Below are 20,794 nucleotides of genomic sequence, written 5' to 3' on the forward strand. Positions count from 1 at the left end.
ACAAACATCAAAGAGGGGGATGCCAACACAAATTTTTTCCACCTACGGGCAAACGATGGGCGCAGAAAAAATTTCATCGAACACCTACGAAAGGCACAGGGATGGACCGTCACACACCTTGACAAGCAAGAAGTAATCAGTAAGCATTTTCAGCCACGATGAGCCCCCCGATACAACGGGACTCGCGATGGGGGACTTACCCTTCCCAACGGCCGACCTGTCATCGCTGAGCCAGCCAATAACGGAGGCTGAGATCAAGCTGGCCATTGCCAAACTGCCGTTGGACAAGGCGCTAGGTCCAGATGGATTCACAAGCCAGTTTTTTAAATCATGTTGGGATACCATCAAGGGAGACATAGTGGCAGCGGTCAACTCCTTCGATCTACACTGTAATGACCTAAACCTCCTAAACATGGCCAACATCGACCTTCTCCCGAAAAAGGACAGCGTGGATAGCATCAAGGACTATAGGCCAAACAGCTTCATACACGCCTTCGCAAAAATAACCAGCAAAATCCTAGCACTGCGACTGTCACCTTTCCTGCACCAGCTAATCTCGCCAAGCCAAAGCACCTTCATCAAGGGACGCAGCATCCAGGACAACTTCTTATACGTCAGGAATATTACGAGACAATTCCACAGAAACAAGACACCAGCGCTACTCATAAAACTAGACATCTCAAAGGCTTTTAACTCAGTCCACCGGGACTACCTTATGAGCCTAATGCAATATCGAGGATTTCCGCAACGCTGGTGTAATTGGATCGCTGCTACACTTACCACATCCTCCTCCAAGGTGCTACTGAATGGTATCCCACTGGAGCCAATACAGCATGGCAGGGAGACCCCCTTTCGTCGATGCTCTTCATACTGGCTATTGACCCTCTCCACGGACAGCTCAACAAGGCAACGGATGCAGGACTTCTCAGCAAACTAGGGGGGCGGGCGGCACGCTTCCGAGTATCAATGTACGCCGATGACGCGGCCATATTCGTCAAATCAACAAGAATGGACGCGACAAACATGACACGGCTCCTGCAATTTTTCGGAGATGTAATAGGTCTGCGCACAAATCCGCAAAAGACAAGCGTGGCTCCGATCAGCTGCGGGAATTTGAACCTTGGTGATATCCTTGCCGACCTGCCGGTCGCTAGGACCGGATTCCCATGCGCTACCTAGGATTGCCACTGTCAACCAAAAGGCTTCGCAAGCTTGACTACCAGCCGTTGATTGACAAGGCTGCCGGCAAGCTTTCCGTTTGGAACGGCAGAAAACTCACTCAAGCAGGGTGGGTAAGCCTAACCAAATCCGTCCTGACGTCGCAGCCTATATACTTACTCACAGTCCTCAAACCAACAAACGAGACCCTAGAAGAAATCGACAAAATTGGGAAAAAGTTGTGGGTGACAGCAACCTCATAGGAGGGAAGTGCAAGGTCAATTGGATCCGATCCTGCTTACCGAAGCAGCACGAAGGCTTCAGAATCCTAAACCTTGGAAGATTCGCAAGAGCGCTGCGAGTGAGATGGCTATGGCAGGAATGGAAAACCCCAGAGAAGGCATGGGTGGGAACCAAAACTCCATGCGATTATGAGGATAGCCTACTCTTTGCCGCATGCACCACAATTGCACTTGGAGATGGCTCGAGGACAAGCTTCTGGCAATCCGGGTGGCTACAAGGCAGGCGGGCAAAGGACATCGCGCCCAACCTTTTCATAAGATCAAGAAATAAGAGAAGGAAAGTGGCTTATGCGTTGGCAAACAACAACTGGATACGCGACCTTGAAATTGGACGAGGCATAAACTTAACGCACCTACAAGAACTCACAACCTTGTGATGTTTGATACAAGATGTGGAACTGCGCCGAAACCAGGAGGATCAAATATACTGGAAGCTCACACCCCATGAAGAATACACAGCGGCATCAGCCTACAGAGCGCAACACTTGGACTGCATGCGTTAGACACCCCTAAACATAATTTGGAAGATCTGAGCACCCCCAACGTGCAAATTTTTCATGTGGCTGCTCCACAGAACCGAATTTGGACCTCTGACAGACTTGCTGGGAGAGGATGGCCAAACAATGGGCCCTGCCCACTATGCAAACAGTCCACGGAGTCTGCCTTTCACCTGATGGCAGAGTGTAGTAGATACACGAAGAGAATTTGGAGCTCCATGGCATATTGGACGTCCGAGCCAGGCCTACGCCCAATGGATTGGCGGCAAAGCACAAACACTGTCGAGTGGTGGACTGCTATCACCACAACGCCGCATGTATCACGAAAGGCAATCAGAAGCCTAAGTACTCCTCGTCAGCTGGGAAATATGGGACTCAATCCTCAAATCAAGTGTTTGTAGCGAAGATAAAGGAAGAGGGGGGAGTGTGGATAGTAGCTGGAGCGAAAAGCCTAGCAGAGCTAATATGTCGTGAGTAGTCGCTTTTTTATTATATTGCTGGGTAGCCAGCTTGTGCATCTCCTTCTATATCAATTAAATAGGCACAATCTCATGCCAAAAAAAATCATCTGTCTCCGTATATATTTTTTTAATAGGGTACCTTATTACACCAATCTACGAATAGATCAGTTGATGAGAAGGTACAAATCTGTATGAAGTAATACAGTGTAAACTCTTTTAAATTTGGTAATTCCTTTTTCACCGTTACAGACTCATGTTAGTTACGAACTACTATCATGCCTCATACACCCGATTTTTTATTATCCTCTCAGAGTCAGCAGCTGTCAGATGCCTAATACCATATTCCCTCAGCCAATTCTTATCTGTAAACACGCCATCTCTTAGCTGCTGCTCGTCAACCTTCAGTAACCTCAGTCCCTCGGACAGTCTTGGGAAGAAGCTTTCGGGCCTTAGACACCACGCTGAAAATACAGCAAATAAAACGCTCAGGTCGCCCTGAAGCCTTTCTACTCCACCATTGCTAATCTTTGTACCGCCTGTGAAAATGCCGGCGAAAAGCAGCTGGTCTACCCCACATGCAACACTTCTCCATACGGTCACAAAGTCAAGGGCATTTAGGCCACCTTCCAGTTTAGATAGCTGCCCTTGCATGTAGTCTAAAGATTCTATGAAGGCTCTGGATACAGCAGGCCCCTCTGATTTCTCCAGCCACTGCCTCTTGTTTTTCAGATAATCACGAGAACGTGAATCAAATGCACGCAAAAGGACAGTGGTAATCTTATCAACCCATTCCACTCTGAACTCTTTCAGATGATTTATCTCTTGCTGAAAGATACACCCACCCTCACCATTTACAGATAAATTTTCCATCTCAAGGAAGAAAACATCCTCACCCCATTCTGTCAATGTGGATTCGAAGTATCGAGCAGCATTGATGGAATGTGATACCTTGAGCAGAGCATTATCATCTGCCAGAGCAGTTAGCCCCTCTGCTTCTTGACACCTCCGGAGCATGTAACCATGGAATTCTGATATAATGGGTGAAGCAGACATCCTAATGAATCCTGCCTTAAGTGTAATGCTTGGGATAGGACGGGCACGATCAATCAGCAAAGACAAACTCTGCTGAACAGCAGTGGTGATTGCTGGAGACTTGTAATCATCTGATCCGTACTCAAGCATTGTTCCCTCAATCCTTGCACTCCAATTTTTCTCCGACTCCATTGCTGATTTCAGTTTATCAAGAGCCTCCTGTCTCTCAATCTCTGCCCACACTTCAAGCCAATCTGGTCGATCACAGAAGACAGAGAGGACTGAGATCCTCTGCCAATTGTCATCATCCTTTACCGTAAGTAGCAGTCCTGTACCTGAGATTAAATCTTGAGTTCGCTTGTCAAAAGATATCATCAGGTCAACAAGGCTGAGCCATGAGACTCTAGCTTGATACGGCGTGCAGCCTGTATCACTTGAGTTACTTTCTTGAAGAAGCTCGATCTGCTTAGGAAATATCTCTTTTGCCAAATATGTAGACAATGCAATGACAATTCCTGAAATCCACTCCTCTCTGCAACTATACCCAATAAGTTTGGCCATATCCACAAGGGGCTGCAGAATCTCATCCATCGAATCAACAAAATCTCTAATTATCTTATAAGCAAGAGCAAAAACAAATTCTGGCTTGTCATTCCATTTTGAGAAATGGTGTTGTGCTGCTGTAGATATTGGATTTACAAGCTCTTCAATTACCCATAATGGTTGACGTAGTTGATTGCCCACATTATGCCCTTTCAGTTGTCGAGCTTTTCTGCGTTTCTGCAGTTCCTGCAAGTTGCATAGTGAAAGAAAGCTCTCAGAATACTTGCTCTTAAGGTCACCAGCCATTGAAAACAATGGGTTCACAATCTCTGCTTGTTTCCCTGAATCAATACTTGAAAATTTTGAGCCAGAGAGTGAAGGAGGCCAGCCAAGGGATGACAGAAGAGCTCGATGATCAACAATGGCTTGTGGTCTTAATATAGCTAAAGATCGGTCCACTCTGTGATCCACAGCAGATAGAAGATGAGTCCATTGTGGTCTAGTCGCGGTTACCAAAGCTAAAAGGTCTTCTATGTTTTTAAGATATCCAATCGTGACATGATGTGTTTTCTGGGAAAAATATAGGCAATGCAAAAATTAGCAGTTGTCAAGATGACAGTCCCAAGAATGACAATATGACAAGATCCATACCTCTGAATTGTCTCTAACAGATTTAAGTTTTCCTGTAACAGAAGAAGAGACGGCATCTTCTACATCACCCACCAAACTGTCAAGCTTTAGAGCCATTTCTGTATAGGATAACCTACCGTTAACAACACACCAGTTGCAAAGTTAAAAATAAAGTACTATAGTAACTTAGTGAAAAATAAGAAGTAAGTCAAGAGAAGGGCATGGAAATATAGATAGCAGATTGTCATGATTGATAAACATCCAATACCTAGTGGAATACATGGAATATGTAGGAGTTTGGTTCGATTAGTTCAAATTATTAAATTAATTATCTTCATACAAGTCCAAGATTCTTCTTCTCCACAATTTCATGCCATTGTAATTGTATAATTAAATTAATACAATAGCTTATACCAATTATCTTTAAGGTTTAGTTGGAGCTAGCAAGAAAGAATGAACATGAGAGACAGAGACTGCAACAATTTCAGATTGTTTGTTTAGGATTAACATGCAATAAATAAGATGCTGAAACACACCCAAACAACTAAAAATCTACCAATTGTCAACAAACTCCGCACATGCTGTTTCAATATAGCTGGTCCAAAGCACTAATAAAGGACAAGGGTTGTCATTGGCTTGCCAAGCCAACATTTTTACCTAGCCACTATGATGGAGATAGAATCCAATTTGCTTTTGTTATTGCAATACCAGTTGCCAAAAGCGCAAAACGCGACATTCTTTTAGCAAACAGATAATACCGATGAACTCTGGGCATGACTATGAACTGCCAGTATGTCAAAATGTGAAATCAGTTCACAAAGTTTGCACGGTAGATTTTTCTTAACAAAAACCTACTGTGTAAAGTTTCCAATGTAAAATTCAATTTATCCAGTCCAACTGGCGTGGGCATTACCACACCAGAACATCCAATGCCCCACCCATAGAGAAAATAAGATAAGAAATGACCAGATACACAACAAGGGTAGTGTTGAAGATGTGAGATGTTAGGAGAAAAGAATGAATATTCTTGTTTCAATACTATTATTGGTGAAAACTCATTGATTATTGCAGTTGTACCCAGAATACCTAGAGAAGGACTACTAGCTAGTCATGAGTTGTGAATCTAGAAACCTGTTGCTAAGTGGACACCACAATGTAATGTCCCCCATCATTTCCAGTTTCTTACAAGAAGAAAGGCAAAATATATCCACATGTTCAAGTTAAGCCCCCATTTGGGAGCGACCAGATCCAGTGCCAATTGATTGAGTTAGCCCCAGGACACATATCCTCATCCTTCCAAGCTGTATCAGGCAAGATCTATACCCAACAAACCAAACAGCAACTTCTATCACCAACAGTCCAACACCAACCTGCTCCCACAATAGTCATAAGAGTGCACTGCTAAAAGTAATCCAGATCCACACTTGAACATCATATCAACATAAATTTCATAATTAAACATCTGTCAATTTCATCATCATGGATAAGTTCAGTTTCCTCTTATACACCTAACAAGGTTTAATCCACAGCTCATTGTTAAGCAAGCAGATATTGGACGGAACACATACTAGACTTGTCCATCATATGTTCATAGCACATACTCTAATGCCTAATGGCATATTACCTCAATGAGGAAAACTAGCAGCGTGGAGATAGTGATCCAAAATCTTGAGCATAGTAGGAATCTACTTTGCAGAACTACTATACTCACCGGCATACTCTCTGACCATCTCCACTCTCGCCACCTCGGAGGCTAGAGCAGGGAGTTGCTCAAACTGCATCTGCTCCGTTCCCACCTCCACCTCTTCTCCAGCCCCTAAAATCGCAGGATACCACGGAATTACAGAAGCAATCTACTTGGTACGCCCTCAATTTGAGAACCTCGTGAGTGTGTGTTGGAGATACCTGTGGAGATGGAGGCTTTGAGGGCACCAAGCCCGCCGCGAACGCCACGAAGGGCCGAACCAGCAGCCTCGCGGCAAGACGAATACGCAGCAGCAGCTTCGTATATGCGTACGGACAGGTCGGAGACTAAGGCTTCGAGCTCCGCGCAGCGCCCGCGGATCTCGGCCTCGACGTCGGCGGCCGTGGCGAGGTCGACCGCCGAGCGGAATCGGGCGTCGAGGAAGCACCGGACCCCTGGGTTGAAGTCTGGGAGGAGCTGGAGCGGAGGAGGTGGAGCTGTCGCTTCCATGGCGGAACGGATCACACCACGGCTTAGGGTTTGGATCAGGATTCAGGAGGAGTGTAGATGGGGGAACAGCTGACCTGGGGAAGAAGACGATCGGCAAGATGGTCTTTTACTGCTCTAATCGCTGCCGTTAATTTTAGCGGGTAACGGTTGATGCGAGTTTCGACAGGTTGGGCCTTTTGCTCGTGAAATAAAAAAAAACAAAGAGAAAAATATGGAGCTTGGGCCTAATGGATTATTTTTCGTATGGACCGACTGTGTGTGTGGGGTGTGTGGTGGGCCTAAATATTTTACATCTGTGGTGGATCCAGATAATATACGGGCCTTTTAGTCCATGGGCTGAGCTCCGCTGCCTTACGGCCCAGAGTGCGCGTTCCTCCTCCTTTCCTCCGCTGCTTTCATTTTCCTTTCTCCGCTCCACACCACTCTCGCCCTTTCTTTCCTGGCGGCGGCGAGTCGGCGACGACAGGGCGAGCGGCCACCCTTGGGCAGGTCTTCGTCGGGGGCGCTTCACCGCCGACGAACATCAGACAGGTATGCCCGCCTATTCCCTTTCCTTCCTGCTGTGCGAAATAAAACACCCAAAACCCTGATGTACGCTATTTGTATTCGCATCTGAGCATGTATTTACCTGCTAAACTTTTTTTTTTGGCAAAAGTTATCGAGTGTAGATGTGTATACCCATGTTCTATACCTGAGTGCTGTATGCGGCCCCTTTCGCTAGGGCTGTTGCTACTTTCAGAGTGCTGATTCTGCTTCGCATGTGTCTCGTTTCAGAATAATCAGTTGCTGTAAAGTGTTCATGAACAATGGTTTCTGTTGGGTCGAGGGCAATTAGACCCAAGGGCAGCAGACAAAACGGCTTGATAGGTGGAGATTCAGATGATAGCTCACACAAGAAGAGGGGAAGAAAGGATAAGAGCGAGAAGCCCCGGAAAGGGGGACATGGTTCGAGTAAAGGGCCTTCTGTAGGGAAACCTCAGCATGGAAAGGATAAGAAGCAGAGGAGCGATGATGGGAAGAAAGGGAAAGGGCGAGGGAAGGACCACCGTTCAGGAAGCTCTGCAGTGATGAATCCCAGGAATCAGGATAAACTGCCGTCCTCCAACACAACAAAGCCAGTACAAAATGTTCTTAGGTATGACTCCTTTGTCTGTTCTTGCTTTCTGAACTTACCTATTCCTTTTAATTTTAAAGATGGTGGCGTAATGTTTATGTATGAAGGTACTTAAGTGCTAAGAGGCATCTTTTCTGATGCTCAACAATTTGTAGGAAAAGAGTTGATCCTGAAACTGCAAAATACTTTATGGAGATCTCAAATCTCTTTGATAACAAGGAGATTGATTTGGATGAGCGCTCGACTATATGCGCTAATGCCTTGGAAGAAACAAGAGGGAAAGAGCTTGAACTCGCTACTGATGCTGTTATAAGCCACACCTTGCAGGTTCTTGTAGAAGGCTGTGAGTTGGAGCAGGTATGCACATTCCTCCGCAATTGCATTGGGTCTTTTCCGGTAATTGCTATGGATAAAAATGGGTCACATGTGGCGGAAGCGGCTCTCAAGTCACTTGCAACACATCTTGAAGATCAGGCCTCCAGGACCATGATAGAAGAGATACTGAATAAGATATGCAAGGTACTATTTTTTTATTGGCAATATATTTTCTTGCAATGGAACTCATATTTAAGTCGTCGATTCAGGTTATTGCTGCAGATGCTGCTAATGTGATGTCCAGCTGCTATGGATCACATGTTCTTCGCACCCTGCTTTGTCTTTGTAAGGGAGTTCCATTAGAGTCACTGCAAGACTTCCACACTACTAAGAGATCTGCTGTTCTAGCTGAGCGGTTGAGTTGTGGTACAAATCAATCTGGTGGACATGGTCCAAACAATTTTGAAAATGGTTTCTCAGACATTTTTAAGTCTTTTATCAGAGAAATGCTACATAATGCAAAAGCTGACATTGCAACTTTACGAATTGACAAGAATAGTAGCCTTGTTTTACAGGTTAGTGTTTACATTCCACTGAATATTGTTCTGGATTTCGCTTACTGGGTCTCTATCTTAACATATCATTCTGCACTTCTGCAGACTGCACTGAAATTATCATGCGGTGATGATAATGAGTTGCGTCACATAATATCAATTCTTTTTGGTTATGATGAAGATGGTACTGTAGAGATGAGAGATTACAGTGAAAAAAAGGAGGAGATTGTTACATTACTTGAAGAAAGTGCTTATAGCCATCTCTTAGAGGTATTCTTTTGAGATTTTTCATATAGTTCTTGCATCCGCCTATACTGAAGACTTATTGAGTTATTGTCTGCATCATTCTTGTCTTTCTTGCCTTCTGTTTTATCTTTATTTGTGCGGAGTAACTTAAATAATTAGGGAGTGGTGGCAAAACCTGATCATGATGCGATTTGGTATGCAGAATAATACTCATTAGTTGATAATGCCTCGCAGGTGATTGTGGAGGTTGCCCCAGACGAATTGCGCAATGGTATGCTTTTAGGTACTCTTAAGAGTGCATTATTTCCAATCTCATCTCACCACTGTGGCAATTATGTGGTGCAAGCTTTGATATCATCAGCAAAAACCTCTGATCAGGTATACAGACTTGTGCAGCTAGTAATATAACCAAATGTTCTTTCAGCAAACTAATCTTCTGTACTGACATAAATGATCTATTCTCTATTCACATTGCACCGCGGCATCGAGTTTGTCTACAATTTGTAAATTATTACGTCATGTTGAAATATTGGAAGACATTGTAACGTATCTGCTTGCTTGGATAGCATGACTGGTTAATATTAGATCTTGACTGTTGATACTGAACATGCAACATGCACCGTTCAAGCATGCATCTGGTTCTAACATGCATTATCGCATTCGCTCATTGTGTACAAGTTCGTGTCTGAGCATATCCTTTTTTGCAATAATCTGTTCTAGAATTTCTTGATTGTAACTTCTGTACTACTCATCTTGGAGGGGATAGATAACTTATTTATGTGCATGTGTCATTGTGTGTGCTGAATTTATGTATTGATTAGATTTGTGGTTTAAATAATTTCTTTTGACTTGTTTACATTTCTTGTTCCTATTGGATATTATTTTCCAATCTGATATTTTCTTTATCTCATTTTTATAATACCTTTTTTTCTCTCAGATGAGCCAAATATGGGAGGAACTTGGTTCAAAAATTAAGGAATTGCTCGAGCTAGGTAAAACAGGAGTTGTAGCTTCCATCTTAGCGGCATGCCAGCGGCTTGAAACTTATCGCCTTGAGGTCTTCATTTATGAACTTTTGGTTTCTGCATCATTATTTGAGACAGGTTCTCACTAAATATGTCTGATTTCTCTGTTATGAACTGCAGAGTTCTCAAGCTCTTTCTGCGGCATTAAGTTCAGATTCTGAGTCTCCTGATAGCATTGTTGCGCATATGCTGTTTCTTGAGAACTACCTACGAGAGAGATCTTATTGGAAATGGCCTCTTGGTGCAAAGATGAGTGTTTTGGGTTGCTTGATGCTGCAATCAATTTTTCAATACCCACATGTATGTTGAAAAGTTGTTGCGTTCTTTTTTAAACCCCATTCCTCACCACTTCACTGCCACATGGCAGCAATAAATCTATAGTTTATAGTGACTGCTGCTGACTGCTCATTGTTTTTCCTATTTTCAAATTGTTTTTTTGGGCTCATTTGCTAGTTCAGTTTTTTTACCCCTAGCTTTGGCATATATGTTGCTGTAATATTGTCATCTTTCAATCACTTTGACCATCTCTCTGACCTTGTGTAGTCGGTACTTTATTTCTTGAACAATTATATAGCAATACAGATCTAGTAGTCTATTATCTTTTGGCTCTTATCCCTCTGACATCTTAACCAAATTGCTATCATATTTTCCCTAAAATTATTGCAAGACCTAGATGGCTAAAACCTTACTCCTGCATTCCTTTGCGCAGCAATATATTCGACCTTATGTTGCAAGCTTGCTGGCTATGGAGGATGATCAGATCCTCCAAATTTCTAAGGACTCGGGAGGTAGCCGTGTTCTTGAGGCTTTTCTAGGTTCAAGTGCCACTGCAAAGCGAAAATTTAAAGTATTTGGAAAGTAAGCCTCAACATCCCCTAATTTATTCAGAGACCATTTTTTGATTTTTCTAAAGTGTGTTCAGATATCGTGATCATTGATCAACTTCATATGATTTGTTTATGCATTGCATAACATAACATATATGCATTTTTTTTAAAAAAAACTTGACCACGGGAGGAGACTCCCTCCGGGCTTTGTTCTAAGAAGGTGCCATGCTTCGAACCCTGGTCGGGACGGGAAACATATATGCATATTTCATTAGTTAAGTAAATGTTTAAGGTGCATGAATAGTGCTATAATATTTCCTTTTCTCTTTTGAGCAGCAATCATCATGTAGGGACAGTAATAAAACTACAAAAGGTTGGTTGAATGCTTTGTTCAAGAAGACTAGGATAAGAAAAGAATAAGAAAGTTATTTCGTAAAACTCAAATGTGCTCTATAGAAATTACTTATAGCTTATGCCTCGCAAAACTCAAAATCTCATCATTAGAGTCGCTAAATATCAGTTTTAGGCAAATATTGTTTTCATTGAATGCTATCATAACCTGATAAAAACTTTAAAGCTGTGCTGCTTGAACGCATCCGAACTCACATTTGAAAAAATTTGACTAATAAAAATCTTTTATACACATGGCCAGTAGCTTTTTTTGTCTGTGCATTTTCTGTACGAACTGCCATGAATGGAGGTCTGCAACAGTATAGTACAGTGGGGAAGATGCGTAGGCTGCATTAGGGTGTGACCACCAAAGCCTTCATCAATTAGGTTAACGTGGAACTTTAAATTGGCTACATATAGGGCTGGCAGAAATGGACTTTAGATTGGCTACATGCCTACATATAAAAAGGTTGGTGTGCAGACCTGCAATCTTCTTAATGGTGTGCAATTATTTGTGCTGTGTTAGATAATTGGTACTGTTACTTAACATTTGCGTGGAGTCCATGTTTGCTATTTATTAAGCTAAAGTACCTTGGCATCTGACTACAGTGAATTATTTCATTTATTTAAGTCCGTTTTACTGCTTATGAACAGCTGTTTTTGGCACTGGCAGTGTGTTGAATGAAAAGCCAGACTTTGCTTATTGTGATGTTTTCTAGACTAGTCTTCTTGTTGACCAGTATGTATTATGTGGCAGGTTGCAAGGTCATTATGGAGAGATTGCTATGAACCCTTCTGGCTCATTCTTAGTAGAGAAGTGCTTTACTGCCAGTAACTTTTCTCACAAGGAGGCTATAGTGGCAGAGCTGCTGGCTGCGCAATCTGAACTATCTAAAACAAGACACGGGTTCCACTTGCTAAAGAAGCTTGATGTTGATAGGTAATCAAATAACCAATGTCCTCTAATGTATTTTGTCAAATATTCTATGCTATCAGTGCAATATATATAAAAAATTATCTGGTCCGTTGATCATGCTAACCAATGTTGTGTCCTTTTCATCACAGATATGCTAGGCGACCTGAGCAGTGGAGGGCTAGTCAAACTTCAAAAGAAACAACTCTCAGACAATTTGAGGTGGAATTTGGTTCTAATAGTAAATCTGTTGCGCAAACTTTCGAAGAAAAGTTCCTTTCTCAAAGTCCCTCAAAGAAACGTAAGCAGGGGAAGTCTGACAAAATTACTGAGGATGCCAGCTACAACAAACCAGATTTCTCTCAGACAGGAAACAGTAAGAGGCCAAAATCTGCCAAGTCAACTTCTGAGAAAGAATTTAGCAGCAAGAAACTTGCAAGGGAAGGCACCAGCATGGCATTCTTGAAGGATTCTGGCAAGAGGAAATCACCAGGTTTCCTCTCAGATAAGCCAAGCCTGAAGAAACAAAAACATCAATGGCCCACTTCTGGTAAACCAGACGGCAAGAGGTTTGGTCAAGGTAGTAGTTCTAGCATGCCGTTTGTCAAGAACACTGGCAAACCGAAACGGTCCATCGCGGAGCTTGCTGATCTGGCTGGTAAGGAGAAGCTGACTGCGGCCGAGGTCCGCAAATTGCTGAAGCCCGAAATGTCAAAGAGCTAATCCCTCCCAGTCCCAGACTGTGTAGGCAGCAATTTTGTTTGTCATTTCCCCCCATGTATTGCAAGCCATGAGGCTTAATATACCTGGTCGAACCTTGTAACACGTGAGAATGTGAGATGGTTTGCCTCGGTAAAATGAGTTCTTATACGGTGTCTCGAGACCGGTTTCTTTTGTTACAGGAAGGTTTGTTTGATACGTTAGTGCACTGAACCTACAGAACGTGTACAAAGGTGCTAGTCAAGATTTTCCTGTTACTTGTATTGGCCTCCTTTCTCTCTCGCGCTAGGCTTAGCTGAGTTCATAATTTCATATAGCTGAGTTTTCGGCCTTGTTTGGGCCAGGCCTTAAGGCGTTGTTGGGCTACTGGCCTGCTGCGGTTTGTGGGGTTTTAGGTTTGTGCCTGAGCTCGTTTAGTTCGTCAGCCAGCTCGTTTTCTTAGCGAGCTGAAACGCTAGCTCGACTCTCTTTTTTTCCAAAGAAAAGGCAACGAGTTAACAAGTCACGAGTTTAGTTCATACTATGATAGATGAAGAGTAAAGTGCATGGTCGGTTCTTCAACTTGTCCGCCTGTGTCATTAAGCTCCCCATACTTTCAAAATGCATATCTAGCTCTCTAAACTTGGGTTCGGGTGTCATTAGGTCATATACTCTCAGAATGCATATCTAGCTTCCTAAATTTGACTTCGGATGTCATCTAGGTCCATATTTCTCTAGAAGCATTGTGATCTCAATTGAATTGATAAAAATTTATTTTTACACAGATATAATTTAATTATAATCAAATAAAGTGAATTTCAGCTCAACGTGTGTGGAGACTATTGATGTGCTGAATCCATAAAGATTGATGATATTTTACTTCGAAGGCAATATCTTAACTTGCTAGGTGCGCATAATAGGCGTGCTCTATTATTCTTTGAAATGATCAAATTTGAATAACTCGTAGTTGAACTTACTAAACTAAAATCGGTGATTTATAAGATAAATGATAGGATGAATATTGGGAGAAGCTGAAGGGGCAATAAAACAAGTCAGGAAATGTGTCAATGAAAGTAATAGCTTGTATAGAATTTGATCTTATCATGTTCTATTAATAGGATTACACTGCATTTGAAAAGTTTAGGGACCTATATGACACCCGAAGCTAAGATTAGAGAGTAAGATCTGCATTTTGAGATTATAAGAACCTAAATGACACCCGAGCTCAAATTTAGGGAGCTAGATATGCATTTTAAGAGTACGGTGACCTAAGTGACACAGGCGAATTCATCAATAAACTTTTTTTTGGAACCGACATTGTCAGTGCCTCTAACTGTTCCATGTGGTGTATCAGCTTTTCGTGTGACAAGTGACATGGCATGCGCATGCTCACGCGCTAAATCGTGTGGCATGGTACGTGACAGATGAACATGAGCAGTAGTACAGTAAAAATCGACTCTTCGATTTGTTACCAAGGCAATCGCGAAAATACGGAACGAAGCGATTGCAGACGTGAGAGCTGCTAAGAACTTCGTTGCCAAATACTAGTAGCAGACATCAAAAAGTAGAAACAGAACTGGAAGAAAAAAATGTACAGAAACAGAATTACACTCCCGTTGAATCCGTCGAATTTGCAGTACGAATATCCCGGTTTCCGAGTGACGCAGCAAAAGACAAGCCGAGTATCCACCCAGGACAGCAGCAGCAAGAGCAGGCAGCAATGCAGCATGCATGGGAAAAGGAACAACCGAACGAGGCCGAGAACCACCTCGCTGGCTACGCGGTTGCGGCAGGGGGGCAATCAGGATGGGAGCCTGCGACCCCTGCGCGTGCCCACGCGCTCTGCCACTGCCAGGCTGCCGCTGCCCCCGCCCCGCCCCGCCCCGCCCCACGCACCCCGAAAAGGCTCCTACGTGTAGGTGAACGTACGCGAACCGCGAGCGCATCAGTCACGCACACATGCGCCCGCCCGCATGCATCCGCGGAGAAGGACGGGGGCGTGGTCCAGGTGCAGATCAGATCACCCGAGACGAAGACACGAGGCCGCGGCGCGCCCGAGAAGAGCCGAGTCCACTCCGACCCGTTCGACGCCGGGGACCGGCCGGCAAGAGGCCGGGACCGCGTCAAGCTGGCCTTGCAGTCGGCTCGCTCGCGTGTCGCGTCGCGTCCCTCGGCGCGGCAGCAGCAGCAGCACCCCGCTGGGCAGGAAGGAGACGGCCAAATCCGCCGAGGAGGAGGCCGCATGGGCGTACGACCTCTCCCGTGTCCCGTCGTTTCCTAACCTTGGCGCGGGGGGGCGGCGTTAGGGCGCACGGGCGCGGCGGGGGCAGGATACAGCCGGAGGACCAGGCGCCGGAGACAGAGAGAGAGAGTGGCACCAACGGCAAAGCGCCGGCACGCCAGGCGCAGGTGAAAATGGCGCGGGTAGCCGTGCGGTGCGATACAGCCATAGAGGGCTACAGGCACACGAGTATACGACCTCCATGCCGCTCGCCCCGGCCGGTCACATTGCGTTCGCGCAGAAACTCTGCTACCCTTCACATGCCGCATGCACAGGGCACGTACGTCACTAGTACGTCTAGTCGTGTTCTGCCTGAGTACAGCACGAAACACTTAAGACTTGACTAGTTGAGAGCAGGAGCTCAACTGCTCGAGCCTCGAGGCCTCGATTGTCCCAGGGCCATGCAGTTCCAGGTGTTTGCACACGCCTGCGCCCTGCTGGCTGCAGCCCTGCGAAACGTACGCCCCGCGGATAACCGTATCTTTCCCGTCGCATCGCTGCAGTACAGGCATGGAGATGACGGGAGTATCTTCCCGACGTCCGCAGGATACGATTACGTCGCTGCCACCGTACGCTTTGTGGTGCGCGCCACTCCACTCGTGCTCGCAACGGGACCAAGCCTCAAGTGGGCAGCGCAGGCAAGGACGACGAGGCAGCAGCAGGCCACCTGCCTGGCTGCCCACGGGCACTGCGCCAAGCACCGTACCGCACGGCTCTGCATGGACTGTAAAAGTTAAAAAAAAGAGAACGCTGCTGCGAGCTGGGTCCAATCATCCGTGACTTGCGTCACCGATCTCACTGCGCCCCTGGCTTCCATTTTCGTGAATCTGGGTGGATAGAAACGGAAACTGGCCAGCGACAGGCCTGCAGCCTGGGGATGATGGTTTTGGACTCTCGTCATCAAGGCAGGAGTGCGGGACGCCAGGAAGTTGTTGCCCAGTGATCATACAGAGGTCAGTCAGGTCATGATGCAACAACCACAGCAGCGCCAGGATTGATTCCAAGACATTGAATTGGACGCGAGGATGATGATCCGGACCGGAGTGCTATTGCCAAACAGAAAAATGCTCGATGAGCAGAAATGATTGCCTAGAGACAGCGCAATAATTAGAACCGACCAAGGCAGATCTATTCTATTGCAGATTCAGTTGCGTTGATAGAGTGCGTATTTTAGGTTTGGATTATCTTTTCCCAATCTTGTAGGATGATTTTCTAGCCAAATATCCTATTATTAATAATGGATGCATAAAAATTTTAAAAACAGAGCACATTCAGCAGATTTTCATAGATATGCCGCAAACTGATGGGTACAAACAAACAAACCGATCAACTAATTATAGGCACGACTCGACAAAAAAACATGGCCTCCCAATGTCCACGACGCAGAGCACGAACCAGACAGTGATCTACTGATTAGCTCCGCAGTTGTCGCCATCTTGATATAATAAAATGGCCACCTGCCTAACACTAGATAATAATATCTCATAGGCTAAGCAACAAAGGTAGCCTATTACTCGAAAGAAAGTGGAAGGACTTTAGCACCAACCGTTTCAAAGGATTTAAAGGCACACTACACATATGAACAGGTCGGTGCTCCCATTCATGTTGGGAAGTGTACAGATGAACATTTTAATTATTCATGTTGTTCTTGCAAAAGAGACATTTGCACGACAGAACCATAACGGCGGCACAATTCAGAACATGATACAATCATATAGATGCACGGTTATCTCAAGTACAGTTTGTCACCTATATGCATCCATCTCAGAGAACTCATTTCAACAGAGTATATGGAGCAAGGTACAAAACCTCGACTGCAAATCAAATGTGCTGAAAACAGAAACCAATGGGTGACTATTAACGAGTACATGGAACTGACTACTCTATTGAACCTTGAGTAAAATCTGAAATGTCAAAAAGAATGCAGAGATTACCCATCAGGTAGAATCAGTGCTTTATGCCATATCATAAAACCAATATCACAATCTTTCTTGTCGACGGTATGTTTGAGAGAGCACAGATCAGCACCCCATGACAGCACAGTTATAAACAAAGTTACCAGAAGGTTTGCTTCCGATCATGTTCCATTGCAATGGCCCTTCCCTTGGGATCCAAGAATGGAGTTCAATCATCCCACCACCCAACACTCTTGGTCCACCGATAACCAAAAGCCGCTCTCCACAGCCCCGGAATGCAATACCCCAGCCATTCACAGCTTCAGGTCGCTCTGGTAACTCACCCAATGTTGTCCATGAGTTATCCCTTTTATTGTACTTTCTTACTAGCTTCCCTGCGTACTGTGCTGCGTATAACTCATTTTCGACTACGGCGACAAGTGGAGGAGCACCACTTGCACCATTGAGCCCCTCGGACATGTTATCTATCACCCTCCAGGTACCTCTATCTAAATCATACTCTTCTCCACAGGTAAGCACTTCGGTGTTACTGGCCATTCCACCAATTACGTAAAACTTGCCATCCATAAAGACACCAGAACACATTCGCCTAGCTTTATTCATGCTTGGAAGTGTAATCCATCTCTTGGTTTCGGAGTTATACAGCTCAGCAGAGCGAAGCACCCGTCCATCAGCATCCATGCCACCTGCTATAATTGCTTTCTCTCCGAAACTAGCTGATCCAAACAAACATCTTGGGGCATTCATCTCAACACCCCGCGACCATGAATTGGTCAGAATGCTATAGCTCAGAATAATATGTGAAAGAATCTCCTTTCCAAACACCAGAAGTTCAGTGCCCACAGCAAGTGACTCCTTGTCAGAGCACATGAAACATTCGTTATGGGGCATCCTTGGAAGCGTCATCCACCGTGAACGGTAGGGGTCATACGCCTCCCACTCCTGCACATTGCAGGAGAAGTAGACCCAGTGTTCTGAAATCCCTAGCTGTCGACGTTCCTTGTACAGATCACCATTGCGGACAAGTGACCGGAAGCTCCGGTTGAGTGATGCAATAGAACCATAATCGGAACGAGAGCAACGAGCAAGGCAGTTGATAGAGTTATCCCGGCCAATGGAACTTATCAGGGTGCTTGAATCTGAATCACCCTGATCGGTACTGCCTTGACTATCCAGTGGCTCACCCTTCTGGTTCTCAGCGGACTTGGTCCGTTTAGTCAACGCTGCCACTGCAGCAACGTCGTGCTCAATAGACAGGGTCCCAGGTGGGCGCTTACTCCTCGTGATCTCGAGGAGGTGGTAAGTCATGTAAGCTAGTCTGGATTCCTGCTCACAGGAGCTTGGCAGAGACCTCGATATCAGGCAAGATTGACCCTCCAACATTCCATCAGAAACTGCAGCAGTTGATCAATAGAAAGAGAACCTATACACAAGAATACAGCCCCTCTGTACACATCCTAAATCTGCAAGAGATCAAAAAGGCAAACATGTCACAAGGAATTGCAGTGAAGCAATACAACTATTTGAGCTAAACAAGTCACTTAAATTTGCAAGAGATTACAAGCATCAGTTAGCTTAATCAATTTTGATGATTACATTTGAGGGGAAAGCTCAATCAAATGTCATTAAATCAGTAAATGGTAACACCACTATCAACTCGGCAAAGATCTCTTTGAACCAAAAGCAAAACCCTCGCAGCCAATCACTGTCCAAAGGGGGTGGCTAGGACATACTCTGAACTACTTTCCTACCAAAGCCTCCAAGAGTAGTATACTCGTATTAACAGAAAACTACAGTACTAAATTCAGTTTCAACAGTTCTCTGAAAAGTTCAAAAAATAACCTAATAGAAACAAAGAAAATTATATGTTTGGGTGACAAATAATGTATTATGTGGGCAAGTCTCATGTAGCTAAACTAAAAAGATGGTATTCCAAGTTGGTCCTTAATCCATCCCATCTCATATGGGAAATACTAGGCCTGATATTATGGTCTACCTTCTTGTGCTAGTAACTATTCTACAATCCTTAACTCATCCCATCTCAGAACGTACATCCAGTAGTTTATATAATGAAAACAAAAGGGTGCCAATATCTTCACGGCCCAATTCTTGACCCTCTTCCGCTCGTTACTTTATCAGCCTAATTTGGCTTATTGGTAATTAAGTGGCGATATTCCATTTTGCTACGACCAAAGCATAATACAAAAGTATCTTCCTGGACGGTAACCTTCATTGCAGACAAAGAAACTTCTGTGGCGGACTTTGGGACATGAGGAGTCAGTAAAAACTGTGAAATTTCCTTGGGAAAATAAACTGCACCCGCGCCTTGGACCAAAGTTCCATGGCGTCAACTGAGATCGATTTTAGGCGCGCTGGAGAGGCCAGAGGAGAGACAAACAGAACTGAACCAGAACTATGGATGGATGCTCCACTGTGAAGCAAGCAAATCTAATACTGATGAAGAATAAAGAAGAGATTTGGATTTGATTGCTCACGTCAGATAAAAGATCTCTCGGAACAAAACCCCACTCCAGGAAAAATTCCTCCAAGCAAGCTAGGGGTCCTTAACAAGAAAGAAACCTATCCAAGTCCGGATGGATCTCCACACCACGCCGTCCAATACCAATTAAGGGAGGGAAAGGAGGCGCTGGCAGCAGCACCAATCACAACGAGAGGGTAGACCTCTCAAGGTAGCTGGCGTGCTTCGGTGGACGGATGCTGGACGCGGATTCGGCCGCGCGGACACCGGCGATGCAGAGGACGACGAGTGAACGGTTATCGAGCCAGATTTGCTACATGCCGGTTTCGCAAAATTAGGAACAGAGCACTCAGCATCTTGATTTGGTTGATAAAGTTTAGTACCATCTCCTGAATTTGCCCCCATTCCCTTATCACCCATTTTTTCCCCTGCAGGTTAGCCAGCAACCGCACGCACCTCAAGGCTCAAGTCATGTCAGTCCGCGCGGCGACAAGGCGCGCCGCCCTCGCCTCGTTCCCTCACCGCCGCCGGCATGGGCCGCCGACACGGCGCCACTAGCGGGCAGCGACGCCGGGCGAGAACACCCCGACGACGAAGGCCCACCGGACACGCAGCCGGCGAGGTCACCGCGACCAACCGCCCGGAGCTGCTCGCCGGCGGGCGCCGCGGGCACTCCGGCGGGATCGGGGTGGTGCGCGCCGAGGAGAGGCCGGGGGCTGAGGCGAGAAGGCGGCGGCGGCGGCGCAGGCGCAGTTATGTGGGACGCGACGAGGAGGGGGAGGGAGAGCGCAGAGCAGGGAGCCCCAGCCGGAGCAGCAGGCGCAGCAGGAGGAGGCGGAGGCGGAGATGGGGGCGCAGTAATGCGGGGGAGGTGGAGTTTATGGGGGAACGGGGAACGGCAAAGCCAAGCCCACATGAACGGCGGGCGGGGGGGCGGGCGCTTGCCGTTGCGTTTTGACGCGGCGGCTCACGTTGTTTCCTCCGCTTCGTTTCGCTTGGACGGTCAGCCACGCACATTTTACATGGAAACTTTTCTCCGCCGCTGGCATCGCATCGCACCTCCCCCCAATTAACGCATCTATCCATCCATCTAATCAATCTGCTGCTGATAGAGAAAAAGCATCATCCAACTCCTTTAACAACTGATTAATAAAAGGAACTGAGAGAAACTCGCAGCTGAAATTTAATTGTTTGTAATTAATAAAAATGCTGCCGCTG

General features: G+C 45.4%; 3 protein-coding genes across 6 annotated transcripts; 1 reads left to right on the top strand and 2 right to left on the bottom strand.

Moving 5' to 3' along the window:
• Positions 1-2,509: 2,509 nt before the first annotated feature.
• On the bottom strand, positions 2,510-6,926 carry LOC117838074 (RINT1-like protein MAG2). 2 transcript variants are annotated; one of them, XM_034717951.2, is made up of 4 exons: positions 6,529-6,926; positions 6,335-6,439; positions 4,645-4,742; positions 2,510-4,563 (listed from the first exon to the last, which is right to left on the bottom strand). In XM_034717951.2, the coding sequence occupies exons 1-4, from the start codon at positions 6,815-6,817 to the stop codon at positions 2,692-2,694; spliced, it is 2,364 nt and encodes a 787-aa protein (XP_034573842.1). In that variant the 5' UTR covers positions 6,818-6,926; the 3' UTR covers positions 2,510-2,691. The 2 variants fall into 2 exon arrangements, with proteins under 2 accessions (XP_034573842.1, XP_034573850.1); XM_034717959.2 differs by having other exon boundaries at positions 4,645-4,756; positions 6,529-6,544.
• Positions 6,927-7,195: 269 nt separating this feature from the next.
• On the top strand, positions 7,196-13,069 carry LOC117838058 (pumilio homolog 23). 2 transcript variants are annotated; one of them, XM_034717933.2, is made up of 11 exons: positions 7,196-7,348; positions 7,592-7,952; positions 8,087-8,450; positions 8,516-8,821; positions 8,906-9,070; positions 9,281-9,424; positions 9,984-10,103; positions 10,192-10,371; positions 10,781-10,929; positions 12,046-12,228; positions 12,354-13,069. In XM_034717933.2, exons 2-11 carry the CDS (start codon positions 7,624-7,626, stop codon positions 12,922-12,924), a joined length of 2,511 nt encoding a protein of 836 aa, XP_034573824.1. In that variant the 5' UTR covers positions 7,196-7,348; positions 7,592-7,623; the 3' UTR covers positions 12,925-13,069. The 2 variants fall into 2 exon arrangements, with proteins under 2 accessions (XP_034573824.1, XP_034573831.1); XM_034717940.2 differs by lacking the exon at positions 7,196-7,348 and having other exon boundaries at positions 7,817-7,952; positions 8,259-8,450.
• A 3,805-nt stretch (positions 13,070-16,874) lies between these two features.
• LOC117838115 (F-box/kelch-repeat protein At1g74510) lies at positions 16,875-20,494 on the bottom strand. Of its 2 annotated transcripts, none has more exons than XM_034718008.2 (2): positions 20,033-20,494; positions 16,875-18,560 (listed from the first exon to the last, which is right to left on the bottom strand). In XM_034718008.2, exon 2 carries the CDS (start codon positions 18,478-18,480, stop codon positions 17,203-17,205), a length of 1,278 nt encoding a protein of 425 aa, XP_034573899.1. In that variant the 5' UTR covers positions 18,481-18,560; positions 20,033-20,494; the 3' UTR covers positions 16,875-17,202. The 2 variants fall into 2 exon arrangements, with proteins under 2 accessions (XP_034573899.1, XP_072151338.1); XM_072295237.1 differs by lacking the exon at positions 20,033-20,494 and adding an exon at positions 19,593-20,023.
• Between the last annotated feature and the right edge of the window lie 300 nt (positions 20,495-20,794).

The sequence above is a fragment of the Setaria viridis genome, chromosome 1, assembly GCF_005286985.2.
Source record: "Setaria viridis chromosome 1, Setaria_viridis_v4.0, whole genome shotgun sequence".
NCBI lineage: Eukaryota > Viridiplantae > Streptophyta > Magnoliopsida > Poales > Poaceae > Setaria > Setaria viridis.

Excerpts from the sequence above, each read along its gene's own strand:
- LOC117838074 (XM_034717951.2), bottom strand. The coding sequence starts at position 6,817 with ATGGAAGCGACAGCTCCACCTCCTCCGCTCCAGCTCCTCCCAGACTTC. Across the intron at positions 6,440-6,528 it reads CAAAGCCTCCATCTCCACAG|GGGCTGGAGAAGAGGTGGAG; the intron begins GTATCTCCAACA and ends CTGCGATTTTAG. Across the intron at positions 4,743-6,334 it reads GATGGTCAGAGAGTATGCCG|AAATGGCTCTAAAGCTTGAC; the intron begins GTGAGTATAGTA and ends TATCCTATACAG.
- LOC117838058 (XM_034717933.2), top strand. The coding sequence starts at position 7,624 with ATGGTTTCTGTTGGGTCGAGGGCAATTAGACCCAAGGGCAGCAGACAA. Across the intron at positions 9,425-9,983 it reads CAGCAAAAACCTCTGATCAG|ATGAGCCAAATATGGGAGGA; the intron begins GTATACAGACTT and ends TTTTTCTCTCAG. Across the intron at positions 12,229-12,353 it reads AAGAAGCTTGATGTTGATAG|ATATGCTAGGCGACCTGAGC; the intron begins GTAATCAAATAA and ends TTTTCATCACAG.
- LOC117838115 (XM_034718008.2), bottom strand. The coding sequence starts at position 18,480 with ATGTTGGAGGGTCAATCTTGCCTGATATCGAGGTCTCTGCCAAGCTCC.